The sequence below is a fragment of the Cupressus sempervirens genome, chromosome 1, assembly GCF_028749045.1.
Source record: "Cupressus sempervirens isolate cs-2001-9-10 chromosome 1, ASM2874904v1, whole genome shotgun sequence".
In the NCBI taxonomy this organism is placed as follows: domain Eukaryota; kingdom Viridiplantae; phylum Streptophyta; class Pinopsida; order Cupressales; family Cupressaceae; genus Cupressus; species Cupressus sempervirens.
The window spans coordinates 161,109,727-161,137,170 of NC_143118.1; the positions used below are offsets into that span (position 1 = coordinate 161,109,727).

The 27,444-nt window shown below is 36.6% G+C and overlaps 1 protein-coding gene across 2 annotated transcripts in view; it reads left to right on the forward strand.

Annotated features, from left to right (window-relative positions):
• The window catches only part of LOC149576642 (E3 ubiquitin-protein ligase KEG-like), a 291,838-nt gene extending 269,846 nt beyond the window's left edge, over positions 1–21,992 (forward strand). Inside the window, exons 10-11 of one of the 2 annotated variants that reach the window (XM_089818713.1) lie at positions 19,734–19,813; positions 21,669–21,992. In XM_089818713.1, coding sequence (XP_089674839.1) covers positions 19,734–19,813; positions 21,669–21,711 — 123 coding nt within the window. In that variant the 3' untranslated portion in view covers positions 21,712–21,992. The remainder of the gene's footprint in view (positions 1–19,733; positions 19,814–21,668) is intronic. The other variant, XM_089818719.1, reaches the window with a different exon arrangement.
• Positions 21,993–27,444: the final 5,452 nt, after the last annotated feature.

Consider the following 27,444-nt stretch of genomic DNA (forward strand, 5'->3'; position numbering starts at 1 on the left):
GGGTAAATAGTTTGTAGCGAATGTAATGTTGTGGCTGACGGACTCCTTTGGAAAGGTTCGGCAGTAATATTTATATCCTGTCTGGGATCATTGTAAAGCATCAATCATCTACTATTGCGAATATTATGAAGCCTAATGTATGTTTTGGCATATGCGAATATAATTCTACTATTCTGTTCCATTGTCTGTATGCGTTGATTTCTTTACCTGTACGGTAAACATTTGGGGCCGTTGCCTTATGAATTTGGAAGGTGAGAGGAATGAAGATTAATGCCAAATCAGCTTAGCAAGGATGGAAATAAGGCGAAGGGAAAAGATGGAATCCGTACTACACAAGAACATTTAATTCTAGCACAGCAAGCAGACTGCCGAAGGAGATTCCAGAAGCTTGCTAACGGAAACAGCAGTGCGGAGGAATTGTTGGAGGAGACTCGGTAGCAGGTGGAATTGGTGGAAAAAGCACGGGAGTTCTTGAATTTGTGTTCGCCGAGAGAAGAAAATTCAGACAGAAGAGCATCAACTCGCACAGCTCGCAATGCCGAGGGAGCACGAGCGTGGAGTGACCTCTTTGTCCGGGATAGACTTTCGCGGGAAACAACTTCAGAAGATCCTTCTTCTTCACCAAGGTTCGCAGCTGTCGAGACCTCCAGTGTGGGAGAGCAGTCCGTCGGTGTGGGAGTGCAGACCGCCAGTGTGGGAGACCAGTCTGCCGGTGTGGGAGTACAGACTGTCGGTGTGGGAGACCAGTCCGCCGGTGTGGGAGTACAGACTGTTGGTGTGGGAGTACAGCCTGTTTATAGAAACCAATTGTGATGGCAGGACCAAAAGAGAAACTGCCGAAGTTCAATGGCAATGGTACAGCCAATCCCATTCGACATTGCAAAACATGTGAAACGATCTGGAGGGAAAATGGCATAACTGATGAAGACGACTGGATGAGACAATTTTCGGCAACCTTACAGGCTGTGGCGATTGATTGGTTTTTGGATACGGATCCATAAAAGCTAAATAGCTGGGATAACATTAAAAAGGAGTTCTTGGCGGAATTTAAACTCTTGCGGGATGATAATGAAATCGTAGCGGAAATTTTCAATACCAAGCAAGGGAAGCACGAAACTGTCCGTGTCTATGCCAGGAGATTAAAAGACTTAATAAACAAAATGGAAAGCAAGCCGGCGGACGGATTGCAGAAAAGATGGTTCGTGGACGGCTTACGATCAAAATTGCGGAGGAAAATGAAAATTGTGCCACCGTCGTCATATGTGGACACGTATAACAGAGCACTGGACCTTGAAAGTGAGCAAAAGACAAAGAAGAAGAAAACTAGCTCCTCTGATTCTGATGACGACGAGCCTGTCGAAGATGATAGTAGCGACGATGAAGGCAACAGCAAGAAGGTTCGTACCCTACAGAAGGATATGGTTCGCATGATGGAGTTTAAAAACATGCAGAAGGAGCCAAAAGGTAGTGAGCTGTGGTGCATGGAGTGTAAGACTGACGGTCATACTAAAGGATCGTGTCCAAAGAACCAATTTTGTGACATTTGTCAGATCATGGGCCATTCGACAAAAGAGTGCCCCTTTAACATGAAGACAAGAGGATCTCCGCAGGTGTTTCTCACATAGGAGGCTTCCCTGTCGAGCAATAGCGGAAATACGAATAGCGCAAGTGCCACATCCGGAGGGTACAGGAATAATAACAGAGGGCAAAATAACAACAATGCAAACAATAACAATAATAATGGGAGCCGAAGTCGAACTCAGTATGATGCAAACGGACGGCCGATCATTCAATGCCGAGCGTGTAATTCGTGGGGTCATTTTGCGCGGGATTGTACAATGGCAAACACACCGAAATTATTATGCAGATGGTGCGGACCCGGCGATCACAAAGATTCCAAGTGTCCAAAGTCTGGAGTAAACTTGATCACTATCGGCACAGATGTAGAGGAGGTTCTGGCAATTACACGGAGGCAAGCAGAGGAAAAAAGAAAATTGGGAGAAATGCAGGCAGAAATTGGAAAGGCATCGTCGGTAGGGACAACTCAGTTGAAGGACATCACCGGCACCTTGGCAAAGAACTTCGTAGAACAAAACATTGTACTACAGATCTTACAAACGGAGATACCGGTCAAGATAAGTGACCTCCTCACAATGCCCCAGTTACGGACGGCCATTTTGGATCATACACCGTTTCTGAAAGCAACGGAGGACACAGGAAGGGACAGTAGAGAAGTGATAACAACAGACCCGATGTTGCTCGCACTCACCTCCGGACGGCATTCGGCGGTCGTCGAGATGGGGATTTTGGGAAATGTTTTGACAGAGACAATTGTTGATGGAGGGTCCGGCGTGAATGTCTTACCAGAGGATACCTGGAAGAAGTTGGGAAAGTCGATGCTGTGGCCACCTACATTCCAGTTGCTCACGGTGGACCAGCACGGAATCAAACCGTTGGGAAACTTGAGGGCGCAACCGGTAACCATTGGTACGCAACCATTTTTATTGGATTTTGTGGTCATTCCATGGAAAAGAAAAGGATATGATGCTATTCTGGGACAGGATTGGTTGGTGCAAGAAAAAGTAAAACATGATTGGAAACGAAATACCCTATCAATGGAGCGCGGAGGCAAAAGATTCACAATTGACTTGCATACACAAATAGTCGGTGAGGAGGCAGCATCGTCAAATTCAGAAAGTGACGGCGAAAGTGACGACGAAGGAAAGAGGAGAATGGAAACAAACGAAAGAGTATTGAGACTTGACGGAGGATCGAATGATGACGACCTGGACTCGGTGAATGGCCTGTTCCACTGGCAGATAGAAGACTACGAACTGTTTCCAAGTTGCAATATGTTAACAATCGACGAACGTGACAAAACACAGGAAAATGAATGTCTAGGGGAATGCAGGGAAGCGAAAGAAGGAAAAGTTGCCATGGTTGAAGCTGAGGGAAAGAACATACAGTCTGAACACAGAAAAACGAAAGATCCCACTGTCCGGTACATGGTGAATGGACCGCGCGAAAAGAAAAGGTTACACCGCAGCATAAAATTAGTGGAAGGGCACCGACAACAAGGAAATAATCCAGTTGCGCGATGACCGCAGGCACAGTGGGCGACGAAGGTGGCACAGAACAGATGTAAGGCATACGACGGTCGGAATGAAATCAAAGTGGAAAAGTTTAAGGCCAGATGGCTTGGACCTTATCAAATCCGGGAGGTCGGCAACAATCGAGTGGTAAAGTTGGGAACATTGGACGGGCAAGAGGTACCTCACGTAGTCAACGAATCCTACCATGCCAAGAAGATGTCATCACTGTCACAGAATGATCCGATGATTCCCTTGTCGTCATTGCAGAATGGTGATGCCTGGAGGCAAAATTGAGGTGCTATCTTTTAATTTTATTTTATTTTTGTCAAAAAAGAAAAAATTTGAAAAAAAAATGAAAAAAACTAAACAAAAAAAAAAAGGACCCCGTGAGCAGAGTCTGTCCGCGGGTGGAAAGAGGACCCCGCGGGCAGAGTCTGTCCACGGGTGGAAAAAGCCCCGCAGGCAAAGTCTGTCCACGGGTGAAAAAGTCTCGCAGGCAACAGCCCGTCCGCGGGCAAAGACAAAGGCCCCGCGGGCAACAACCTGTCCACAGGCGTGAAAGGGAATAGCCCCGCGGACAGTCTGTTCGCGAGTTAATAAAAGCCCCTCAGGCAGCTTGTCCGCGGGCATAAAACTTCTAAGTTCCTCCGCTAAAAAGGCCGCGGGTAAAAAACATTTCCGCCAGACTCCATTCCCTCCTCCAGCCAGATTTCTCCGCGGGGAAACAGAGACATAAAGAAGAGTGCTTGTTTTGCCAGAAGGAGAAGCTCAGGGTTTTGTGAGGAGTGGGAAAAATATGGCATATTTAGTTTGGGCGCTTTTGAGTTTAGCGGCAGCACAGTAAAATTGCAGGAGCCAAGATGGAATCTGTGTAGGGAAGGAGAAGAATTTCTGTGTGCAGAGGGATTTGTGGTGGATTGTAGAGGAAGCAGTAAGAAGGAAAAAAAAAAAAAAAAAAACGACGACAGATTCAAGTTGTTCAGAATGAGTTACAGATGGTGCCAAAGGGAAGGGGACGCATTAGTGGTTGCCAGAAAGAGTGTAGAGTCGGCAGAAAATGGCAGAAATGGTGTGTTCCGTGCATTTTTGTATGGGTTGTGAAGTGCTGCCCCAGGACCCTGCGGGGGCGCTACCCCTCGACCCCGCCGGGGGCGTTGCCTCCTGGACCCCCAGTCGTTGCGGATATTAATCGTGGGAGTCTGACCAGTTGAGAAGAGTTGAAGTTGCTGCAGGCATGGACTGTTTGTGTACCGAGGCACTGGGAGTAGGTGTTGGCCGAGAGGCTGTCTTGGTGGATGTGTAGAGAGCTCAGGAGGAGCTAATCATCCAGTTGGAGGCAGTGTAGCGACACTTAGCTCAGTGGACCCAGTGTTGGAAGCAGAGAAAGCAACACAGGTGGCTATCAAGGTCAGCTTCATCAAGGAGGCAGTGTTGTGTTAGCAGAGGCTACAGGCACGCGACGAAGGTGATAGTGATGTGTCAGAAGCAGATTTCTCTTGTTGTAGTCACTCTATTAATGTATTTTGTTTGTTAATTTGTCTCAGATATTTTGTCAGTCGTCAGGAGACGACTTTTCTTTTGGGGGGGATGGTGTTAGCCAACTGGATGGGTCCGGCGGTGTTTCTGTAGCTGACGGATTGACTGTTGTCGGTGTTTTGTATTTTGTAGCTGACGGGTAAATAGTTTGTAGCGGATGTAATGTTGTGGCCGACGGACTCCTTCAGGAAGGTTCGGTGGTAGTATTTATATCCTGTCTGGGATCATTGTAAAGCATCAATCATCTACTATTGTGAATATTATGAAGCCTAATGTATGTTCTGGCATATGCGAATATAATTCTACTATTCTGTTCCATTGTCTGTATGCGTTGATTTCTTTACCTGTACGGTAAACACTGTAGGTGTCCCTGTGAGCCTCCAATCTTCGAATTACCTTCTTCTGCCTCGCTGCTGTTCCACCCGTGTTCAAATGTTTCCAATAAAATATTGGAGGCTCTCCTTGCGCCAACTTTCCCGCGATGGAGCCTCAAAATCATCCATTGGTATCTGATTAACTGTTGCCTCCAGAAACAAGCCAATGGCATGGTGCGGCATGAAGAATGTGCGGTGTTGGAGTGCCTTCTCAAATAAGATCTTGCTGGAGCCCTCTAAATTTAGACCCCTTTACTACTGACTCCATCTCCTCGGGTGTAAGATTGCGGCCCATTAATCGTATCCAATATTCTTTCCATTCCTGAGACAGCTTGTGGTTCTTGATTTCCACCTTCCGACCGCCAAGCCTAGGGATGCCGAAAACCCTAGTGAAATCCTTAGGTTGAAAAGAAACTATCATCCGATGCTTTTTGTAAAAGAATGTGTTGGTTCTGTTGTGTCAATCATATGCTTCTATCATAGTTCTCAAAACTAATTCAAACAATCGGATAGAAAAAACTAGAAGCTGGATGGCCCAATGCACTTTTGCTCATATCAAAATTTGTTTAATCACCTCTGTGTCTGGAGTTTCATGCCACCATTTCCAGCATTCGCTGCCATTGAGCCCTTCAAATTGAACCGTGAGATGTGTGAGTTCGGCCCTTACTTTTTGCTTCTTGCTACTAGAAGCTAATGGCCCTGCAACTCGGATTCCAAAAGCTAAGACTCTGGCATTTTTCTCCATATTTGCCTTCAATTGGTTCTTCCACTGCTTTTGTTTCCTGGCTGATTCCATAATAACGGCTTCTTTCCTCCCTATATAATGTAGGGTTCCTGCCGCTTTTGCCTTTCTGTAGAGAATATGTCTTAATAGATGTTTCTTCGTACTGCCAGTTTCCTTCCTCAGCGGTTCCCCTTTCAATTGCTGTCTCTGGGACTTATAGCCTTATTGAAAACTCAAAAAAACTTCTGCCAAGATAGATACTATGCCAAAGAGGGGCTAAAGCCACAAAAAGGGAAAACCGCGGCTAAAAGAGTGCAACTACAAGCTTAAACATAACTCACGGCTTAATGAAGGGTGAGCCGCACTTCCCTTGTGAACGCAAGGCTGCACTGCATCGATTTGAAGGTTACTTGTAGATGATTGCAATGACCACCCCAATTATATGGCTCGAAAGTGTTGATGAATCAAGGAGGTCGATTGTATAGGCATCAAATTTGTTTTTAACCTCTCCAACTTCCACGTATAATGACCAATGCAACCCGCAGAATCACAATGCAACCCTAAGTCATCTGTTGACAAACAAGTGAGGGCATAGGAAATAAAAGGGAACCCGCGAGAGAAGGAATGCCACCGTGGGTGGAAGAAAGTACCACCGAGGGAGAATGAAGTGCCGCCGCAGAAGAACAAAGACAACACATGGAGAAGGTTAGCTACGGAAGAACTTAAGAAGGCATAACAAATGTAAAAAAACAGTCCATGGAAGACTGAAACATCCGTAGGAAGAAGGACATCGTGGAGGTAGCAGTTTAGCCGAGGTAAACAATTCGCTAGACTGGCCGTGGGAAAAGAAAAGTTCACAGAGATAATATGAATACCAACCCGCCACACCATCCATGGAAGGAATTGATTAAGCCGTGGAAGCCACCCCTCAGGGAATTAAAAGAAACCTACGGGCTTAAGGCCATCCGCAAACCCACTCGCGGAACACTACTCATCCACAGGGATGCCCGCGGGCCTTCTCTCGCTTTCTCTCTTTTCATTTTTTTTGCTTTTCCTATTTTTTATTTTTTTTCAATGAAAATGCTTAAACTCAATAAAAGCCCTTATGTGCCTGAAATGTTTACAGCATAGATTAACGGATTAATGCACACAAACAATGAACAAGAACAACAACAGCAGTACTCCGTTTATTATTCGCACACGTCAAGAGATTACATACAAAGCATAAGATGATTTACAATTATCCCAGATGGGGTATAAATACTTCCCACCAAACCTTCTCGAAGGGGTCTGTCGACTATATAACAATCCTAATCTACCCGTCAGCTACAAAGTCTTTATCAACAACATGAGCCCGTCGGCCACACAGTTTCTACCAACGACACACACCATGTATTTGACATCACTTAAACCAAATAGGGATTCTTGGATTGAAATATGAGACTTATTTTTATGGATGGAAAGATTGCAAAAATCGATGTTTAATAAATTTTATTGTAGTGGCTCCCAAATGAGCAATTTTTTTGAATGTGGTTGATTGTGAGTGGCAAATAAATGCTGCATAATTCATTTGTAAAATTCTCATCGAGTCTATATAGATTTTAATGCCTAAAATGTTTCTTAGGCCTGTTGTCCTACATTTTGTCACAACAAAATGTAGGTAACAGTACGAAACTTTTTCAACTTAGTTTCACATTTCTCTGAGATAGTTCAGTATTTAATTGTCTAACACTGATCAATCAACTGTGTCAATGTTAATGAAATTTATTTCAGAAAAGAGTATGGATGTCTTTTCAATTCAAGATTTAATGATATTACTAATTTGCAGACTTTCAATCAGAGAATATAGGTTTAGATATTATGACAAATGTGAATGTGATATCAATTCAATATTAATAAATACTTAATATTTCCAAGTTTTACTTTACTCATGCTAATACCTAATCTGCTCTAGATAGGACACTAATTGATTTCTATATCCCTCTTGGTCTAATGGACTAGGGATTAATATGATTTCCAATAGACTTGTAGTCAAAGGACATGTCATTAGTGGACATGTGTCATGTCTGCTCATGACATGACTTTCTGTAATGTACCCTTTCTAGGATGACAGACATTTGTTCATGGATTGACCTACTACTGGAGTTCCCATAGGCCAATAGAGTGTTTAGGGGACTCATATAGGGCATATCGACCCAGACATGAGTTTTTCAAGTTGGTTTGGGTAGTCAACAACAGGTTTCTAAAATTTAGGAGGGATCCCTTATTTTTGGGGACTGATTGGGAGTTGTCTAGGAGGCTTCCGAAGAACATTGGGGACATTTTGGAGACATTGGACACATCTCCTAATTTTTAGGAAGAACTCCCACTTCATTGACAAACTTTGAAGATGCACACAGCAGAGGAGATTCATTAGTACTCAGTTTCAAAGTGACAGAGTCAATCCCCTACTTTTTAGGAGGCAGTTCCTTGATTGTAGGAGGAGCTTCCTACCTTTTAGAAGGTTGTGACATTTTCCAAAGTTGAGGTTCTATGAGATCACCCCTTGGTCTCAATTTCAAAAGATTTGAGTGTGTTCCCTATTTTTTAAGAGTATTCCTAGATTTGAGGGTGAGACTGCCAGTTGGCCCAGGTTGTCCGACATTAGTCACAGGCAGGTCACAAACTCAGTTTCATGTTTTAGAAGTGTTTGGGTTGGTCCTTGGCTACTTGGAAAATATTTTAATATATTTAAATATTCTCCTAAGTTAGCATTTTAATAATTTAAATAAGGCTAAGTGTTTAACCATTTTGGAGTAATAAGGAGTTTTTTGGCTCCATTTGGATCGATTTGCCTATGTGTGATAGCTCGTTGGAAAAATCTCAGTCTCTACTATTTGATTATCACTTATTGGGACCTATTTGATGCTTGGGGCTATTTGTCATTAATAAAGTAATGATTTTTTTCTATTTGGACGGCTTTATTGGGGAAAATAATGTTATATTATAAAGTTCAAATGAATTCCACTTTAGGGTTCTTTTAAGCTTTGAATTGCCTTGGAGAGCGGATATAAGGAGAGGGCAACCTAAAGGTGAGTATCATATATCATTTTGTCAACCCATTTTGGACATCATTGCTCTAGAAGGGCATTCCTCACCTAGGACGTAAACCTTAGTGCTGAGAGCAGATTTGTTGGGACGTAGCCCATAACAATATTAGATTCGAAGTTCTTATGCATACGGTTTGATCAAGGTAGGGGATCGATTTCTAGTATTGTAGTCACACTTTGTAGGTAGTGGATTTTTAGGGAAGGCGGCCACTTTGGTTTAGCCTAGTGTTTCTTTCTAGCAGCTCACGTGAGGAATTTTGGAGTGTTTATTTGTAGCAAACTGGAGTTGTTATATTGCAGCAGCTTGGGCTTTAGCATTTGAACTTGTTTGAGATGGTTCCCATCTCTAGCTGGCGTCAACCTTGATAACATAAATTGACTTAATGTTATATTTTTAAGTTACTTTATCACTAAAATTTATCACTTAAGTGACTATAGAGCACTTTCTGTTATATTTTCATGGTGAGTTGTTTTTTAAAATTTTCACTTAAGTGACTTTATTAACAATATAGTTAAATTCATTTTCTAAGTTACTTTATGTTTTATTTCAAAACGTCTAAGTTAAATATTGCTTTTTGAATAATATTTGCACAAAATATATAAACTATATAGTGCAAATACTATAATTGGCCCAATTAAGTGATATTTCCTCAAAAAACAATTAAACATGTTCTTATTAGTCTTTTACATTGTGCAAACTCAACTTACATGTCAATTACATGTTTACATGTAAATGCATTCCTAGGGTTTGAGTTGCACAAGAAGTGCATACAATGGACATCCTAGAGTCCCCTTTGCATTAAAAGTCTTCTTTACATGAAAATCACTTTAATGTAACCGTCTCTGGAGACTGTAATTTGCACTAGAAAGACATTTTATGGACTTAAACAAATTAAAAGCTAAGTTTTTAAAACATGCAATAGCTATCCAACGATGTGATTTGCATGGAAATGGCCTTTTACATTTTAAAGTGTTACATGTAAAGCCCTTGGGAGAGTGCAATTTGGCTTTTTAAAACGTGTAAATGCGTTTAGAGTCCACGTTTTTGCCTTCCAAGGCTTAAAAATGTTTAATGCATGTTACATGATATGTGTTTTTAAAATATGTAATAAAGGATGGTGAGTGCGATTTACATTTTTTATCATTTTACAAGTTTTTAATATATGCAGTAGCACATGGAGAGTGTGATTTGCATTGTTGGCCAAATACATGTGGCCCATAGAATTGTAGGGGCCGCCCGGGGGGCAATTTAATACATGTGTTTGGGTATGGAGAATGTGATTTTCCTTCACAACCCTCAAATACATCTTTCAAAAACATGCAAAGACTCCAATACAATGCGATTTTGCATTATAAGTCATGCGTTTACTATTGGACATGGCAACGCGCATGGTGACGGTGATGAAAATAAACTACGATGATAGAAATGATGATGGTAACAGCAACAAACGCAACTATGGTGATGGATACAACCAGAGTTACAGACATACAACTTGGGCTATGGACATGATTATGATGATGGACATAGCTTCAATGATAGACATACAACCTCGGCAACAAAGATGTTCTCAACGAAGGACACAGCCTGAGGGATGAATATAGCCTCGATGATAGATTGAGCCTCAATAATTGACACACCTTCTATGATAGACACAACTTTGATGATGGGTACAACTTGATCCCTTTATGTCTTTACAAGATCCATGCAAGTAACATCTTCATTTTTTTGGTGTTCTACCCATATTGGTGTAATAGAAAGATTTAGCAAATCCTCCTAGAGTAGCCTTGTAATCATGCCTTCATTCTCCTCACATAATGGATCACCCTTATCGTTGTCATCCATTTTCTCCCACTTGTGCAAATGAGATATTAGTTTTTCTTCACAATGTTTGAAATCATTACTAACCAATCTATATGCTGCTATAGAGCGAATATATTCTAGATTATGAACAACCCATAGCATAGATGTAATGGATTGGGATATTTCATCCATCTCTTCAAGGCACGAAATCATAAGACTCTTTATAGCAACTGAAATTTTAGTATCATGATCTTTCTTGATAGTGACCAAGAAGTGAAAATACATATCGTGGACCAAATTTTGTAGCTTGAAATATAAGAAGAGATTACTAACTTTGACATTTGCACAATTCTCCAATATTGTAGATTTCTTACCAAAAGCATCACTACTAAAGTCATTGAGACTTTGAAAGTTGTCAACTATCAAATGCAATGTCTCTATCATGGTGTTATCATCATACGGTGCTTTAGGATCCAGAATTCTCAAGACATCACTGAGACATGCTGCAACTACCGACCTTTTTTCCTTGTCACGGTGTCTTAAAATCTTGGGTTGACTTAAGGCATCCTTAATTGGCCAGACGATTCTCTATATAAATCTTGAAGGCAATTGGTTCACCTTACATTAACATACTTCCAATATTTCTAATGGAAGATCAACACCCTCATTGAGCTCTTTGCCAATCTTTTGTAGTGCCTTCAACTACCACTCTCCATCATTGTTTGGCACCATAGTGTGATCCAAATACCAAAATCTATCAATCATCCTAGTAGGCTAGCAAGATCACCAACTTTGATACCCTTGTAATGTCTCGAAGGCGAACTTAGCCTGAAGACAATCTCGACTAGAAGGGGATCTTTGTTTGAAGGCAATCTTGATTTGAAGTGGATCTCACCATGAAGGCAATAACTTCTCAACAAAGATCTTGACCCAAAGGAAATTGCTCAAATACCACTATAATGTCTCGGAGGTGAACTTGGCATGAAGGCATTCTCGGCCCAAAGGCAATCTCGACCCAAAGGGGATCCTTGTCCAGAGGCAATCTCAGGTTGAAGGGGATCTTGACCCGAAGGCAATGACTTCTTGAAGGGGATCTCGACCTGAAAGAAATTAGTCTTATACCATTGTAATGTCTCAAAGGCAAATTCAGCCTAAAGGCAATCTGGACCCAAAGGGGATCTATGTCTAGAGGCAATCTCAGCCGGAAGGGGATCTCAGCCGGAATGCAATGACTTCTCGAAAGGGATCTCAACCTGAAGGCAATTGTTCTAATACCACTCTAATGTCCTGAAGGTGAACTTGGCCTAAGGCCAATCTCATTCCAAAGGCAATCTGGACTTGGGATCTTAGTCTAGAGGCAATCTCAATCGAAAGGAAATGTCGGCCCAAAGGTGATGTCCCTCTAGAATCAATCTCGATCCAATGGAAATCTTAGCCCGAAGGCAATGACTTCCAGAAGGGGATCTCGATATGAAGGCAATCGCTTTGATACCACTATAATGTTTCGTACACACAGGGGAGGGAAGGAAATACACAGGATTGACCTGGAATTGCCTCACAGTGACTAAACGATGGAAGTTATTTGTCGTGCAGTGATGACCAATAGAGAACTACAGGACTATATGAAATGATGAGTGTTCAGAGCGGAGGAGTGAATGAAGGTTGGCTAGAGGGATTATACTTCATTGATAATGCAAGGGTTGTCCAATCACCAAGATACCAATGCAAATGCAGAACAAACACAATATATTGGAATCAATATATATTTCAAACAACAATGATGTTCGCAACAAAATAATGCTCTGAATTGCCAGATTCAAGCCAAGTATACCGAATGGAATAGGGTGAGGATTGAATCCCACCAAAACCGGAAAGATAAATAGGGAAGATCTTTCACTTTTGAAATGGCAAAAAATGCTAAACTCCAACAAGAATTCGCAATACAAAGAAATAATCCAAAATCACATACTAAACAACTACGTACTACTAGTCATAAATACCCCTACAAAGAAACTTTCCAAGGGTTTACAAGTGATGTCGACACGACAACACCTACAAATTAAATAAAAATGTGTTGAAGATATACATAAATCAATCGGAAGCACAAATACAAATATTATTAAGTTGGGCCCCATATTTATTAATTAAAATAACTAATTAAAGGTACTTTTATTGTATGATTTAAATTTTGGGACCAATTAATTTAAATTATTCCATTAAAACATGGGGGCATGACATTAATGAAGTCATCCACCAGCAGTTCACAACTTGCAATCACCACCTCTTAGACAGCCAAAGATAAATGAGTAGTTGAAGTAGCAAAAACTTGGTTTGGAGAAGTTATCTCAAAAACATCCGTTCTATTTTCAATTTTCTGAATTTTGGTCAAAGGTGCATTTTGTCTGGAGGATAGCCACATCCCAAATCAAATGCACAAGCGAGATGAGTGAATTGGCATCCATCTTCTGTTGCAAAAGATTGTCATAAAACTTTCATTGTGCCACTTTAATATAAACATTATCATGCTCGAAGTCATAGGATCCCAAAAATGCAAGTCATAACACACATCAATAGCATCAGGTTTATCAACCTGTTCTGGGACCTCATACCTTAGGCAAGCCATGTTCCTCTCATAAGGAAGTCCCTCACAATGAAAGTTTGTAGTTTTGCATGCCTTGAGTGCCGCTAGAGGATAGACTCCATAATCAATCAACAATAGCAATTGTTCCTACAAACAACCTATGTCCCATGCTCTAGGTTCACAATTCCATATATGGACTCCAAATTATCATCCATGTTCTCCTATAGATTCGCAACCTTGCTCTTATTCTACACATGAATAGCATTATGTTGGTTCACTTCAACATTGGCTTGGTTGTCATCTTGTTTTAGATCTACTATTGTCTTTTTCCTTGACCTCAATGATTTTTCTATCATCACCCTTGTTTGAATCATTAACGATTTTTCCATCTTCAATCTTCTGATTGTCTTGAGATTTCATTTCTTCTCCATCTGAAGAGGCAATTAGGGTCTTTTGCTTCTCCATATCCTCTAGTGTATGTATGACTTCATCTTGTAGCTTCTTATCAAACTCCTGCTTCACACCATTGTTGAAGAGCATACTTTGCTGAGATGACGGATACTTCATTCGTAATTCTATATAATCTTTTAGAGATATGTTTCTCTCCCAGTCACCAATCACCCAATCCTACTTGATTTTCTTCAGTGACTCAGCCAAAGTGGTTGATTGCAATTCCTAATGCTTTGCCCTAATAGTGAATGTTGTCATCAACAACTTTGCTTTGAAGTGTTTTAATTTTTTTTTCCTGCTTTCTTCTATTAAGAGGTTGACTGCCTGCTCAATCTACTCATGAAACTTCTCTTGATTTCCTATCTGTATCAGTGCATTACTCAAACCATTGTTGGGTGCCATAATTCAATCTCAATTCTAAATAGGTCAGCAAGATCACCAGCTCTAATATTATTGTATTGTTCCCAACAGTACACCTGAGTTTTCTTGAGGGAAAACACCTATTGGAAGTACTTGAGGATAAAACCCAAGGGAAAATTACTCGAGGGCAAGTACCTAAGGGCACCGACTAAGGGAAATATGTAAGGACAAGTACCCGAGGGCAACACTCGAAGGAAATTGCTTGAGGGAAACATTGGAGATTGTACGGAAGAAAAAGGGGAGACTAATGTGTATGGTAAAGTGGGATGAAGGCAAACTTTTCAGTGATTTAGAGATAGTCCTACCAAATGGAGTATGGCAGCAGTATTGAAGATTGGCCAACTGGTGTAGGATGTTCCAAGATGTTCCCCAATACCAAAATAAGGAATATGGATCTATGAGTGCCAAACATGAGTAGTGTTAGGGCTGTAATGAATAGATGCTAGAGACAATTATTGAATCAGTCGCTGCCCAATATAGATTAATGTATTTGCACACCCATAGACAATGGAATTCCAATTCGCATAAATGGTGGGTTGCTGCCAAATTGGACAACATAAATAATATTCTCAGATACAACAAGCACATCAAGGTTACATAAGCATCGGACAAAATCTAAGAAGATAACAAAGCAAATGCGAAATGATGATGACTGAAAAATCTGGCACACATGGTGAGATATCTGAGTAATACCTGTAGCAGTGGAATAGGGTGGCGTTACACCACTGAAGCTGCAAAAGATAGAATAGGGAGGGTCACCCACCTCCAAAATTGCACACAATATCCTCGACCTTCAGCCTCTGAAAAAACAGACAAATCAAATATGATCCATGATCATTTACGATGTCCAACCATCTCCTATAAAGGCCTCCAAGAAGCATCTAGAAATTTACAACAGGTTGACATTATTAATTATTTTATTGCTTTAATTAATTTGGGCCTCATGTTTATTAATTAAAGTAATTAACTAAAAGTCTTTTTGTTTTATTATTAGAAAAGAGACCAAATTAAAGTAAATGATCGTAGGCAAGAACTATTGCAAGGTCAATGTATTTTGGTGAAGATGATTGAATGTTGAGTTAAGACTGGATGCAACTTAGTCATGGGTCGGTGAATAAACATTAGCCATTGTCTACCTACAAATATCATATTTACGTGTACAACAGGCTTATATTTACTTCAGGCAGTTAATTGTATAGGATATCACAAAGATGGCTTTCTATTCCATATTTTCAAGGAGCCTATTGAGGAAGTTGGGCCACAAAATCTGGTTCAAGTAGTGATAAATGCAACTCGTACGCAAAACTTATCACAGCAGCATATGAACATGTTTGGTGAACTCCATGTTGTGTGCATGTCATGAAAAATGCACACAAGGACATGTGGAAGATTGAGTGGATCAGAATAGTCGTTAGTGATGCTAGAGATGTGCAATTGTTTTTTTGTAACTACCATATGTCACATGCACTCTTTAGGAGCACCTCTAAGGCATTCTTGAAACCTGTTGAGACCAAATATTTACCCTATTTCATTCTCTTGGAGAGAATGCTTAAGTTGCAAGAGTCACTGCAACTCATGGTTATGACAACAAATTTGAATCAGTGGGCTGATTACAAAACAAAATAGGGGAGGAGTGTGAGAGATACAGTGAGAAGTGATGTCTTTTGGAGCGATGCCAAATATAGTTTCCATTATTGCTCCATTTTTCTAGGTCGTTGAATACGGTGATGGGTATGCACATACCCTTACATAGGTGTATGAGTTGGTAGACTTGCACTAATATAGGATGCTGAGGTAAACGATCTTTAGTTGCATTGAGAACATGTATGATCCTATACATGCTAGCTAGATTCACACTGAGGGGGCCAAATATTTCACTCTTAGGCCTTATTCAGAGGTAGGCAAGATGGTTATGGAAACTATGGCACGGGAGGGCCCAATTTTGTGGTGGACCTGCCATGAATTGGACTGCAAAATCACCACTCTAGCCATTCAATCGCTATCTCAGGTTTCTAGTTCATCAGTTACTGAGAGGAACTTGTCTATCTTAGCTTCATCCACTATCTTAAGAGGAACAAATTTAACTCTAGGAGAGTAGAGAGACTTGTGGTTGTATATAGTGCTTTGCATCTCATTGATTGCAAGATGTGTCTACAAAGAGAGTAGAACAACATGATGCAATGCAGAGCTAGAGGAGCCAATACAAATTAATAAGAATGCTAAAATTTCAGATGTAGAGCTGGTTGGTGTTAGTTTGGTGGACCTTGACCATGAGGAGTCAATTAGTTCCAGTGATGAGGAATTTGCCTTAGGGGATAATTAGGGGTCTCACTTCACTACATTTTGACATTATATGATTAATTTGATATCATGCTCATACTATAATCATCTTTATGATATTTTTTCTGTAGTAGACATCTCCTATTTGGCATTTGTGTTTGTTAAATTTAATTCAGTATCAAGTATTGAAAACTTAAATGTATTGTCCCCTTTGGATGATATTCCTAAGAGTTGTCCTAAAATCACAACTTAATGAAAACAAGAATCTTAGTACATTTAAGAATACAAAATTACCCATTCAAATGATCTTGACAACAGAAATCCTTGTCTAGTTTCAGCAGAGTATTTGTCATTGGAAATTGACTTTAAATAATGTCATGATAATATATATCTTACTAATCATTAGTAAACGTCATGATATATGAAAATAACATTCATACTGAAATCCACATAAACAAAAGCCATTTCAAAGTAGATTCCTGTAATAGTCTCGTTAGGAGTTTGGTGAAATGTTTGAAACCCAGTCTCAAGGTTGGTCTCCCTTGTACTGAGAGAACACAAAAGGTGGGCCACTCATTCATCCTTCAATTCAACTTGGAGGCTGGCATCCTTCTTGTTAAAGCCCAAGACCAAGGAAGGCTGGTCTTGCATACTAACACTTGACCCACAAGCATGGACGGCTGGCCATCCATTCCATCCTAATGTGGCTTACATGATGCTACCTCAATGTCAAGTGCACACTAAGCCCCTAGGCTGATGAGCATAACAATTATCTTGGGGTGGCATACTTGATGGGATCCTCAAGCCCAAGGGCGCACTAAGCCACTTGAATCATGAGCATAACATTCATTCATCTTGTGGTGGCATACTTGGGTCTTATGAACACAAAGACTGGCCATCCTTCTATTTGCAATCCATTTCTTTACAATTGGAAGAACTATCATACAAATCATCCACTGCATGTTCATATTAGAAAGAGCATTATGATTACTCAATAATTTCTGCAAGTATCTCTAAAGCATGATATGCATAGGTTTATAATTCTACTTATTTATCAAATATTTTCTTATTAAGATTTGCTGAAGTCAGTTCCAGTTCTGATTTAATTGTTTATTCTCCTTCTCTTCTTTTATCCTTCCTTCGATGCTTCATCAAATGAAACCGCCCTATCTATATCTTTACATGGAGTGGTAGCAGGTGGGGGTAGAAGAGCTGGTCACAACTCTTCGCAGCCATTTTCTTTACTAAGCTTACACCTCCTCAAGCACTGCTTACAGTTTAATTTTAATTTTAATGTAAATTCAACTTGTCACTGCCAAGTAAATGAATGGGGTTGGATTCTTGAAATGTTGTCATGTACCCTTCTTGAAATAGGATTAAATAATAAAGTATAATGTCTAAATAAAAAATTTAATAGAATATTATTTAAAATGACTAAATGTTAGTTAACCAAAAGGTCAAAAGGCATGAATGGAAAAGTTGTCTCCCTCAAATGAGAAGTATAAAAGGGAGACATGAGAACTTCATTTGAGGGCAAAAGAGAAAGGGGGAAGGAAGAGTGGAGCGTAAGAATTAAGGAGGTATTAAGGGAAAGAAAAGGTAAAAAAGTAAGGAAGTGACTTTCTAAAGCTGAAGTGTTATTACTCCTCAAAAGGGTTGTGATTATGAAGGCTTGTGACTTTTTTAAAGGGTTGTAAATATGGGTTGTGACTTTTTAAAAGGGTTGTAATTATGGGTTGTGGCTTTTTAACAGGGTCGTGGCTCTTGCCAAAAGGCAAACATGATGAAGAGGTTTGACCTCTATCTGACGTGGGCAGATATATTTGAGAAGGATGAAATGGAATGGAGAAAAAACAAAAAGGGGATCTAGATCATATTTAGAGTAGAAGTATTAAAAATAAGAATAAAGAGAAGAAGAAAATAAAAGAGGATCTGTGGATCTTAAATTCGATATGTATATATTTGAAAGGTAGTGAGGACATTTGATAAGTGAGAGATAGGTGAAGATTAAATAAGTACTAAAAGTTCTAGCATATCGAATAGAAGGAAATCAGAATACGCAAGCAAAAGAGGGGATCAAATCTGATATTTACAAGAGAATCTACTAACTTTGAATCATAGTCAAGTTTTAGAGGTAAGTTACCAAATGATATATATTATATATATGTATGTACATATGTATGCATGCATGCATGTTATTTTATATACCATATCTAACCAGACCAAGTTCTCTATATTTTGATGATGAAGAGCATACTCATCCAATGAATAGCCATGTGAAATATTTGACGTTATCTACTTTTTTTCACTGCATTGGATTAAAACCTCATAAGATAGATAAGCCTTATGATGTAATGGGCCATGCTACATCATACAAAGGCAAAGAATAAGGCCTCTAGTGGAATGGACCATGCTACATCATACTGAGGCAAGGAATAAGGCTAGCGGTGGAATTGGCATTGAGTTTCATCATAATAAGGCACTATTTTTGAAGTATAATCTATTGGGTATTAGATGGCACAAGTGAGTTTATTTCATATGCACAAGATATTGTTATCTAATCTCTAGGTTAGGGTCTTATATCTTTTGTATTATCAACTTATAATGATTATGGTCGATTATATTACACTAATAATATAGTTCATTGTTTATGTGGGCTTGGCCCTATTTAGTGATTACGAAACCCAAATCAGGATATCACGTTGAAAGTCATTTTGTATTGGTATGGTTATATTTCCAACTGTCTCACAATTCTTATTTTAAAGAAATTTGTAATTCTAGAAATTTGTAATTCTAGGGTAAAAATTAGGGCAATCCCAAAAATGGGACATGATTGCTAATAATTTCCTTAGCTAAGTTTGCCCATAATTTAGTTATTTATTCTTTGATGTTAGTTGGCTTACTTGGTATAAAGGCTATATCTCGGTTTTGAAGACTGGTTATATCTAACAAAGGATACAATCTCATACACTGGCAAGGATATGCCAATAAATTCCACATGTTATCTTATGGAGGTTGTCAATGTCTTTAAACTCTTTATAGGAAGAGGAATTCCACAAGACCTTTGTGAGATTGATGAAAATTTGTTTTCGCTGATGCCATAAAGGATTGAAAAGATTTCCATATGAGCTAAGTTATTTATTTAGGGATGTGGCAATAAAATTAGTCCTTGGTAGATGTTTTAAGTTTGCTCCTATATTTAGTCTTAGTACAAGATACTAATGTCTTTAATGCTTTGTATGAGGTTTTTAAAAATCATTTCATGCTTACTTGAATGCTGAAGATCAATTTATGCTTCTTTTATATTATTAATCTATGAGAATCTGTTCTCACTTAAATCTGAAATCTTAATGAACATTCACAAAATAATTTATGTTATCTTTCAGCGTTATGATGAAGCTGCAAATGCATTCTATGAGGGAATGAAGCTTGATCCTAAAAATAAAGAACTTGTTGATGTTTTGAGGTAATCAGGAGCACCTTATCACCTTACTTTTACTTGGACAATGAGATTTTACTGTTCTCTTTCTCTCTTTTTATTATTGGATTAGAATATATGATTAGCATACTGATCTTTAGAAAAATCTATAAAGATATTAAGAGAGATCATTTTCAAAGCATGTATTTCACTTAATTCACAAAATCTAGTCAAGATTAGATGTCCTGAGATAGAATGGAAATTAAAAATGGAAGGCTATATGAAGGAAGTGTTTAAAAGGGATAGAAATATATGTAATAGGTAAATGTATGTAGAGGGAGATAGCAATATTGTCACATTCTATATTGATAGAGATATCAAGAAAGTATCTATGATGTCTAACAATGCACAAAATTAAAAGCATACTTGAATTAAAATATTATAAAAAATAAACTCTTTTAAAGTAAAAAAACGTTACAAGTTTGTAAATTCAAAAATAAAGTGATAGCATGTTTTAAATGTAAACTATTATTCAAGTTGTTTTAAAATATTGATCAAAGATTTTTAAAAAGAAATTCAAATAAAAAATATTAATAATAACAATTTTAATGTTATGAAATTGACTAAAAATTTAAATATATTATTACATTTTTTTTTAATAAATATAAAATTTTAACATCAATGCAAATCAGAATATATTATTTTCCTTTTAATTATTCGCATATAGTAAAATATATTTTTTAAATAAGAAATAAAATATAGATATAAATTATATTTAATTTTTAATTCAAAATGAATAAAATTATTCAATATTTTTAACAATAATTTATAGGAATATATAAAATATATTTTTTAATTTTATGGTATTCTATCAATATATATAAAAACATTTTAAATGTTATAATAGAATTTTATTATATATATAAGTGAAACTTTAAGGAAAGAGCCTACAACACAATGGTAAATTTTGAGCGTCTTATTTGGGAAGTCTAGGTTAATAAATAATAATAATGAATCTTGGCTTTAGCCTCTTACTAATAAAAAATAAGTAAATTTTTAAAAAAAAATCAAAGAGTAATAATGAATATGTTTAAATTATTTAATTATTTAAAACACTATTAAAATATTAAAAAAAGTACATAGTGTCTTAAATAATTCAATAAAAATAAAAAGAGAAACCACCTACTTAGCCATAATGAAACGTAGTGTAGACCTATAATGCAATGGTACATGGGTGTTTAAAAATTTATTATTTATATGAAATAAAAATAGTTTTATTTCTTATTATTTTTCCTCTTCATCAATAGAAATAATGATTTAATTAATTAAATAAATGAAAGATACCTAAATTGATAAATTTTAGTACACAGATATATGTTTAAAATATTATCAAATGTTATCAGCTGAAATTATGGAAGATTTGCATCAAATCAATGCAATAACTTTATAGTTACCTGTGGTATGCGATAGGAACTTATAATTTGTTTTGTTGTAGCTTTTTGAATATTTAGATATTTTATTTTGAACTATTTAAGAATTATATGTATTGTATTTACATTGTTCACTTCATTTTTATTTTTATTGAACAACTATGTTTCTATACAAAAGAGCTATTTTAAGAGTTTATTTAAATAACTAAAATGTCTAACGTGTCTCATAAGAAATAATTATTACAAATTTTTTGGGTCACTTTTCCTCAATTTTTGTGTCTGAGATCTGATCTATCAAAATAATAAGATAAGATTAGAGTTTACAGTTTACAAGGCATTTGAGAGGAGGTCTAGTGCCCTAAATTCCACAATTTAAACTTGGATAGTTTTTCTTCTTTTCTTAAGTTGTTCTTCATAGTTTTTGTATTTTATTTTGTTATCTAATCTTTTTCAACATTGATGACTACCAATAGGGAAGCAGTTGAAGCTGGAAGAAAGTTTCATGAAAAAAAGTAGTTTCGGATTCTTCTCCTATCTTGAGCGTTTGGATGAGATTCATTTCGTAGATTGATACTGTAAGGTGGAGATGCAACTCATTTATTTGTCTTTATCCGCATAAAACTGGCCTCGGTGCACCAAGTAACGGCTACTTTGCTTTCCCATTATTTTTGCAAGGAGGATTTGATCTTAAACTGCAATCAGCATTTTAAATGCCAATCCACTGCTTACATTTTCTTTATTTTCAACTTAATGTATTGTAAATTTGTCCTGTAATTGAAATCTTGTTTTGCGTACCATTATCTATTACCTCTTTGTGGTTAAGGGCTTCTTATCAGCTTAGATTGCCACTCCTATTCCAACACAGGGTTAAGTTACACTTTGATGCTTGTGATTCACTATATTCTGACTCTGATGCTATGCTGTCTAACATGGCATGGCTAAGATTCGAACATGGGACCTCCCAATTAAACTACTGGGGGTGCTACCACTGTGCATCGTGCAACACTGAGGTTAAGCAATAGTTGGGGCTTTTGGTAGGCTTTGATACTTTTTGGGGGGCATTTAAGCTTTTGATTAGGTATGAATCAAACCCTGAACCTTCCATATGCATGCCATTTAAGCTTGTTATTACTAGGTCCTTTTTGGTGGCTCATTCTTTTCTTATATACAAGTTTCTCAAATATTCTGCATGGAATTATTTGTCACTTCTCTTTACCAACCCCTTCATTTCTCAAGTGATATTGAATATTTTAGCAGAATTTGTTTCCTGAATAGAACGAAATCTATTCAAAGAGAAGTCCTTGGGTAGCCACGCTCTTGATCGCGACCTCCAAACCATGAAAATTGCTTTAGGTGCAACAATGGCACTAGTACGTGGGCACAATAATGGAAAGAAAATTGGAATATTGGTAGAGAAAGCAGCAGTCAAATATCGAAGGTGCCGGATTGCACTGACATTTTTCTTACAATAATGGCAAGTCGTAAAGAAATGTTTGCAAGGGGTATATCCCCATGAAATAGTTATGAAATTTAGTATTGTGAAAAAGGTGCTCTAGGATCACAAATCACCGTTAAAACGATTTAATAGATGAAACACGGGTGAAATTGTTATAGCTCGTATGGTTAAAAAGAACACTAATCATATAAAATGGGTTAGGCTACTTAATATAAGGTCCCTAACAACCCAATTGATCGTTTTTCAAAAGTTGTCTACTTCCTAGACATGCCATTCTATGTATTCATATTCTAGTAGATAGAGATATCTATCTCCAAAGTTATTGATAACGATATTGTTTCAATGCTAGGGGATGGGCATTAGACTTATCCATTTGATTTGACTTTTGATTGTATGTGTTTATAACTATGTATTACTGGGAAGTATCATTTATTTGATCATTGCTTAATTAAAAATATTAACTAGCAACTACACTTTAAGAAGGTGCAATGGTTATGTTGATAGAAAGAAAGATATATCTAAGTAGAATTTGTTTTGAGTAATTTTAATATAATTTATTTAAATCTTACCATATATGTTAATCATTATTCTAATTTACTACAAGATACATAAATTATTAATCAGATGCATTTGTCATATAATAAATTATTAATATTTATTGTCTTCAAGACTTAAAAACAATAGAAAAATGATTCAGGCCATATTATTGAGTAAGTCCATGTCAAATTTGAAAATAATTCAAATTATACTTTCACTTGAAAGTAATAATATTTAACCTTGAACCAAATTAATAAGCTCTACTATTGAGCCTTAATAACTAATTGAATGCATTGCATAATATAAAAAATTGAAAAAAGTGGATGTCTAGCTTGAAAAAGCCTCAAGGGTTTACCTACTAAAGCAATCAATGTTCTTGCTACCATATACCACTTCCATTCAAAGTCCATGTCATCCCTCGAAATTGATAAAAAGCATGGCAAAACATGACTTCCTATCCATACCATTGCATTGTTACTTTCTCTAGCACAATATTCTTTTTAGTTAAATTATAAAGCCAATTTTATATTATATATTATACATTATATTTTACGTTGTTACAATTTTTTCATTAAGACACAACAAGAAAACTTGACCTAACATAGTTAATTTTAGACATAATAAAGACAACATTTTGATAAAGAAAATGCAAAATCAATGTCAAAGAATAACATATATACATTATAAAATTAAAAATTACAAAAGATAAATTAAGTGCTTGATAATTCTAACTAATGACATAAACTGGGGAGAAATTAATGCTCAAATATGAAATCACATGCAAGAAAGTCTCCAAATCCTTAGTAACACAATATATGAAAAACCTTGCAACTTATAACCATTTCAATGACACTTTGATAGGGGACATAGGAAAACTCTCTCACAACCTATTAAAACTATACTTGAATAGCACCTATGTAATTAATAATATAACTAAATAGAATAAAATTAATCCAAAGCATTTAGTCAATGACCTTAATTTATATTCTCTCGCCCTTCCTTGAGTGTACTTATATAGATCTGATATAGTTGAACTCACAATGATACCGTCATCTCAAATAGTTTGTAAAACATGAACTACTGCCAATGATCTGACAACGTTGAGATATACCTAAAAATTTATTTCAAATATTCTTCAAAATAAATATATGTTCCCACCTGAATAATATTCAACATACATAAGCTAATTCTTTCCAAAATTCATTCAGTATAACCCAACTAATTCAACATCAAATAATTCTTATTTAAATTTTTTATTTTATCGTGTGAATTGTTATCCTAATATTTGGAGTGCCTTCCATTACAATCATCTTATGTCTGACAATGGATAATGGATCTTAGCTGAAAAGTTAGAAACATGTACTAAAATCTTAAAAAATCAACGAGGTCCAATAGATGTCATAATTCAAAGCTTTATAAGTCCTAGGTACAAAACATGGAAGGATTATTTTCTCAATTTACTTATACACTTCCATTTAAGATAGAATGAATGGTGTAAATTCAAATAGATTATAAGGAAATAAGGGTGCTCGTAGACATAATTAACTACTTTGAGGTTTAACTTTTGGAAAATGCATTGTTGTACTAATTATAAATATTTATTTACAAGTATTTTGATATAATTTATATGAGATTATATGATTTATACATATATCGATTGCATAATACAATAATGACTTATCTTAGAAATAAAATGCTTGTAAAAGTTATGATAAATTTGTTTAATAGTTTATGATTTAAGTTAGAACTAAAGAATTGATTTATGAAAAGACTATAAAGATAATCAAAAGTTTGAATAATCATGACATATTATTCAGAATATGAAAATTATTTTTCCATTATAGATACAACACAATACAATAGTATATAGATCATAATCATTGCATATGTTTAATGGGCACAAGATTATGCTATATTTAAATTTATACATGTAGATCCATATCAAGAATTCATCTTTAAAAACTTTTAGTGTCATGGTAAGCAATTCTTTTCAATGTACAAAAATATTGCAAGAACTATGTGTCATTATTGCCTCTTCCACCGCTTATATTTCTATGACATTGATGGTTAGATGAAATTCAATTTTCAAATAAATTAAAGGTTATCATCCAAACCTAAAATTGTAGAGTAGTTATTTTGATAAGTAATTTGTAATGTCCCCTCTTTAGTTCGACATGACATTGATCATGGATTTTGCCTATTCCAGACTCTCGTAGGCAAATGGTGTGGAGAGAGAGTCAATTCTGCGAATCAGATGGTCATATCTTGCTCTTGAAGAAGTGTTAAGAGGTTATATTTTATTATTATGTGTTATTGGGGCCTACATGTTATAATTTTAAGTTGAGTTGCACTTTTTATTTTATAAAATTACTTTATTATAAAAAGTGCATTATAATGAGATTTTATAAAGGATGTTTCTAGAAGTTCTAGAAAAAGTGCATTATAATGAGATTTTATAAAGGATGTTTCTAGAAGTTCTAGCAACTTCTTAGAAAAGTGAATAAATAGAGGGTTGGGCCTCTCATTTTGGACATGCTTGGATTTGAGATTTCTTCTACTTCTTCCATTGTGGAGCAAATTTGTAGTCTCTTGGGTCTGCAAATTATTTGATCTTTGGGAACGAATCACTCCCTTGGATTGGCGACTTTGAGGGTGTGAAATATCACCTGAATTGTTGCATTTGAGGAGTTGGTAATTCAGCCATCTCATTTGGACTTCATTGAGATTCAGTTATAAGGGTTTACTTTGGTTGGAATAAGGGTTTCAGTTGTGCCCTAGCATTTGTGGATTGATTAACAGGGTTTGTAGACACAGTTGTGCATTATTTTCAGACTACCAGTCCAGGGTTTGGATCCACGTTTTTGCTCATAACTCCTAATTGGCTTAACGGATGAATTTCATATTTTAGGGGGTTATTTAGCAACCCTAGGCACCCAAATTTATTGCTTTTGGAGTGGCAAAAAATGCTGCAGTATTTTTATCTAGCAGTCGTACCAGGCTGTACCTGTACGGCCCTGTCAGTTGGGCAGCAGCAGCAATTTTGTGAGTCGGTTTGGGGCAGATTGTGAGGTCTTCGTGTGGCATTAATTCAGCATTCATATCCGGAAAAATTGGAGCTATTCCAAGTGCACAAACTGAAGTTTTGATTGCCAAAATATTGCATGTTATGGATTAGAACAGTCAGCACTGTCATTGCATAAATAGTTATTTCCAGTCATTAATAACTGTTGTAAAAGTTTCGTCATTTGCATTCCAAATCTGAATTGGGTTATTGTTCATGTCATGACATTGCATTGTCAAGAGCTTGATGTATTAGAAGTGCATAGTTGTGACAGTCTCTCATTGTAATCAGTTCTATTTGTTGTCATAAAATCAGAATTGCATTGGACTTCATATTTGAGTTTCATATTGTCATCTATCTCTTAGATTGGTAGTGTTATAATCTAGAATTGTTGTTCATACATTATTGGCATCATATATTGAGGTTTCGTTGTACAACAATTAGTAATATTGCAGCCTTATTCAGTTACATGCCAACTGTTTGAAAAAATTCCTAAGTCCAGTTTGAGGGTTTCAGTGGCCTTTATAGTAAGGGTCATTACATAATTTAATTTACTCTTTACAAATAGTGAAGAGTTGTTCTATACTAAAGCAAAAGAACATTTTGTCTATAGTTTTTGCAAATGGCATCATTAGGTTCAAGCTTATTATTTCCTATAAACAAATGAGTAATATGTTATTATCTACTAAGTAGAAAATACACAATATTTTGTTCTAGAGATCCTAATTCTATATTTAGCTCCTATGTATTTTCAACACTCCTTGCCACCTCATTTTCTTTCAATGAATGTTTCTCTTGTTGTAAGGATGCAATCTTCACTTCAACATTTAATCACTAAGTTACAGAAAGAGACAAATTTAGAATGTCAATTTTGAGGGGAGTGTGTCAATAATCATTGCAATCCACATATTGGGCCTATCAATTGAAAACATAACATAAACACTTAAGAAATTCATCAAAATAACAATTTAATCTAACACAGTGAATGGTAAAAGAATATAACACCTATACAAACTCAAATTCATTGTAAAAATGTTCAAATGGCCATCTCTAAATGAAAATTTTGTGCACTATGAAATGATTAAAAAAATTCATTTTATTGGAATCATTGTCATTGATGTTAATGAGAAAGTCATCATCAAACACATAAAGCTCATTGATAAGAAGTTTAATATCAGCTTGATGAATAAGCAAG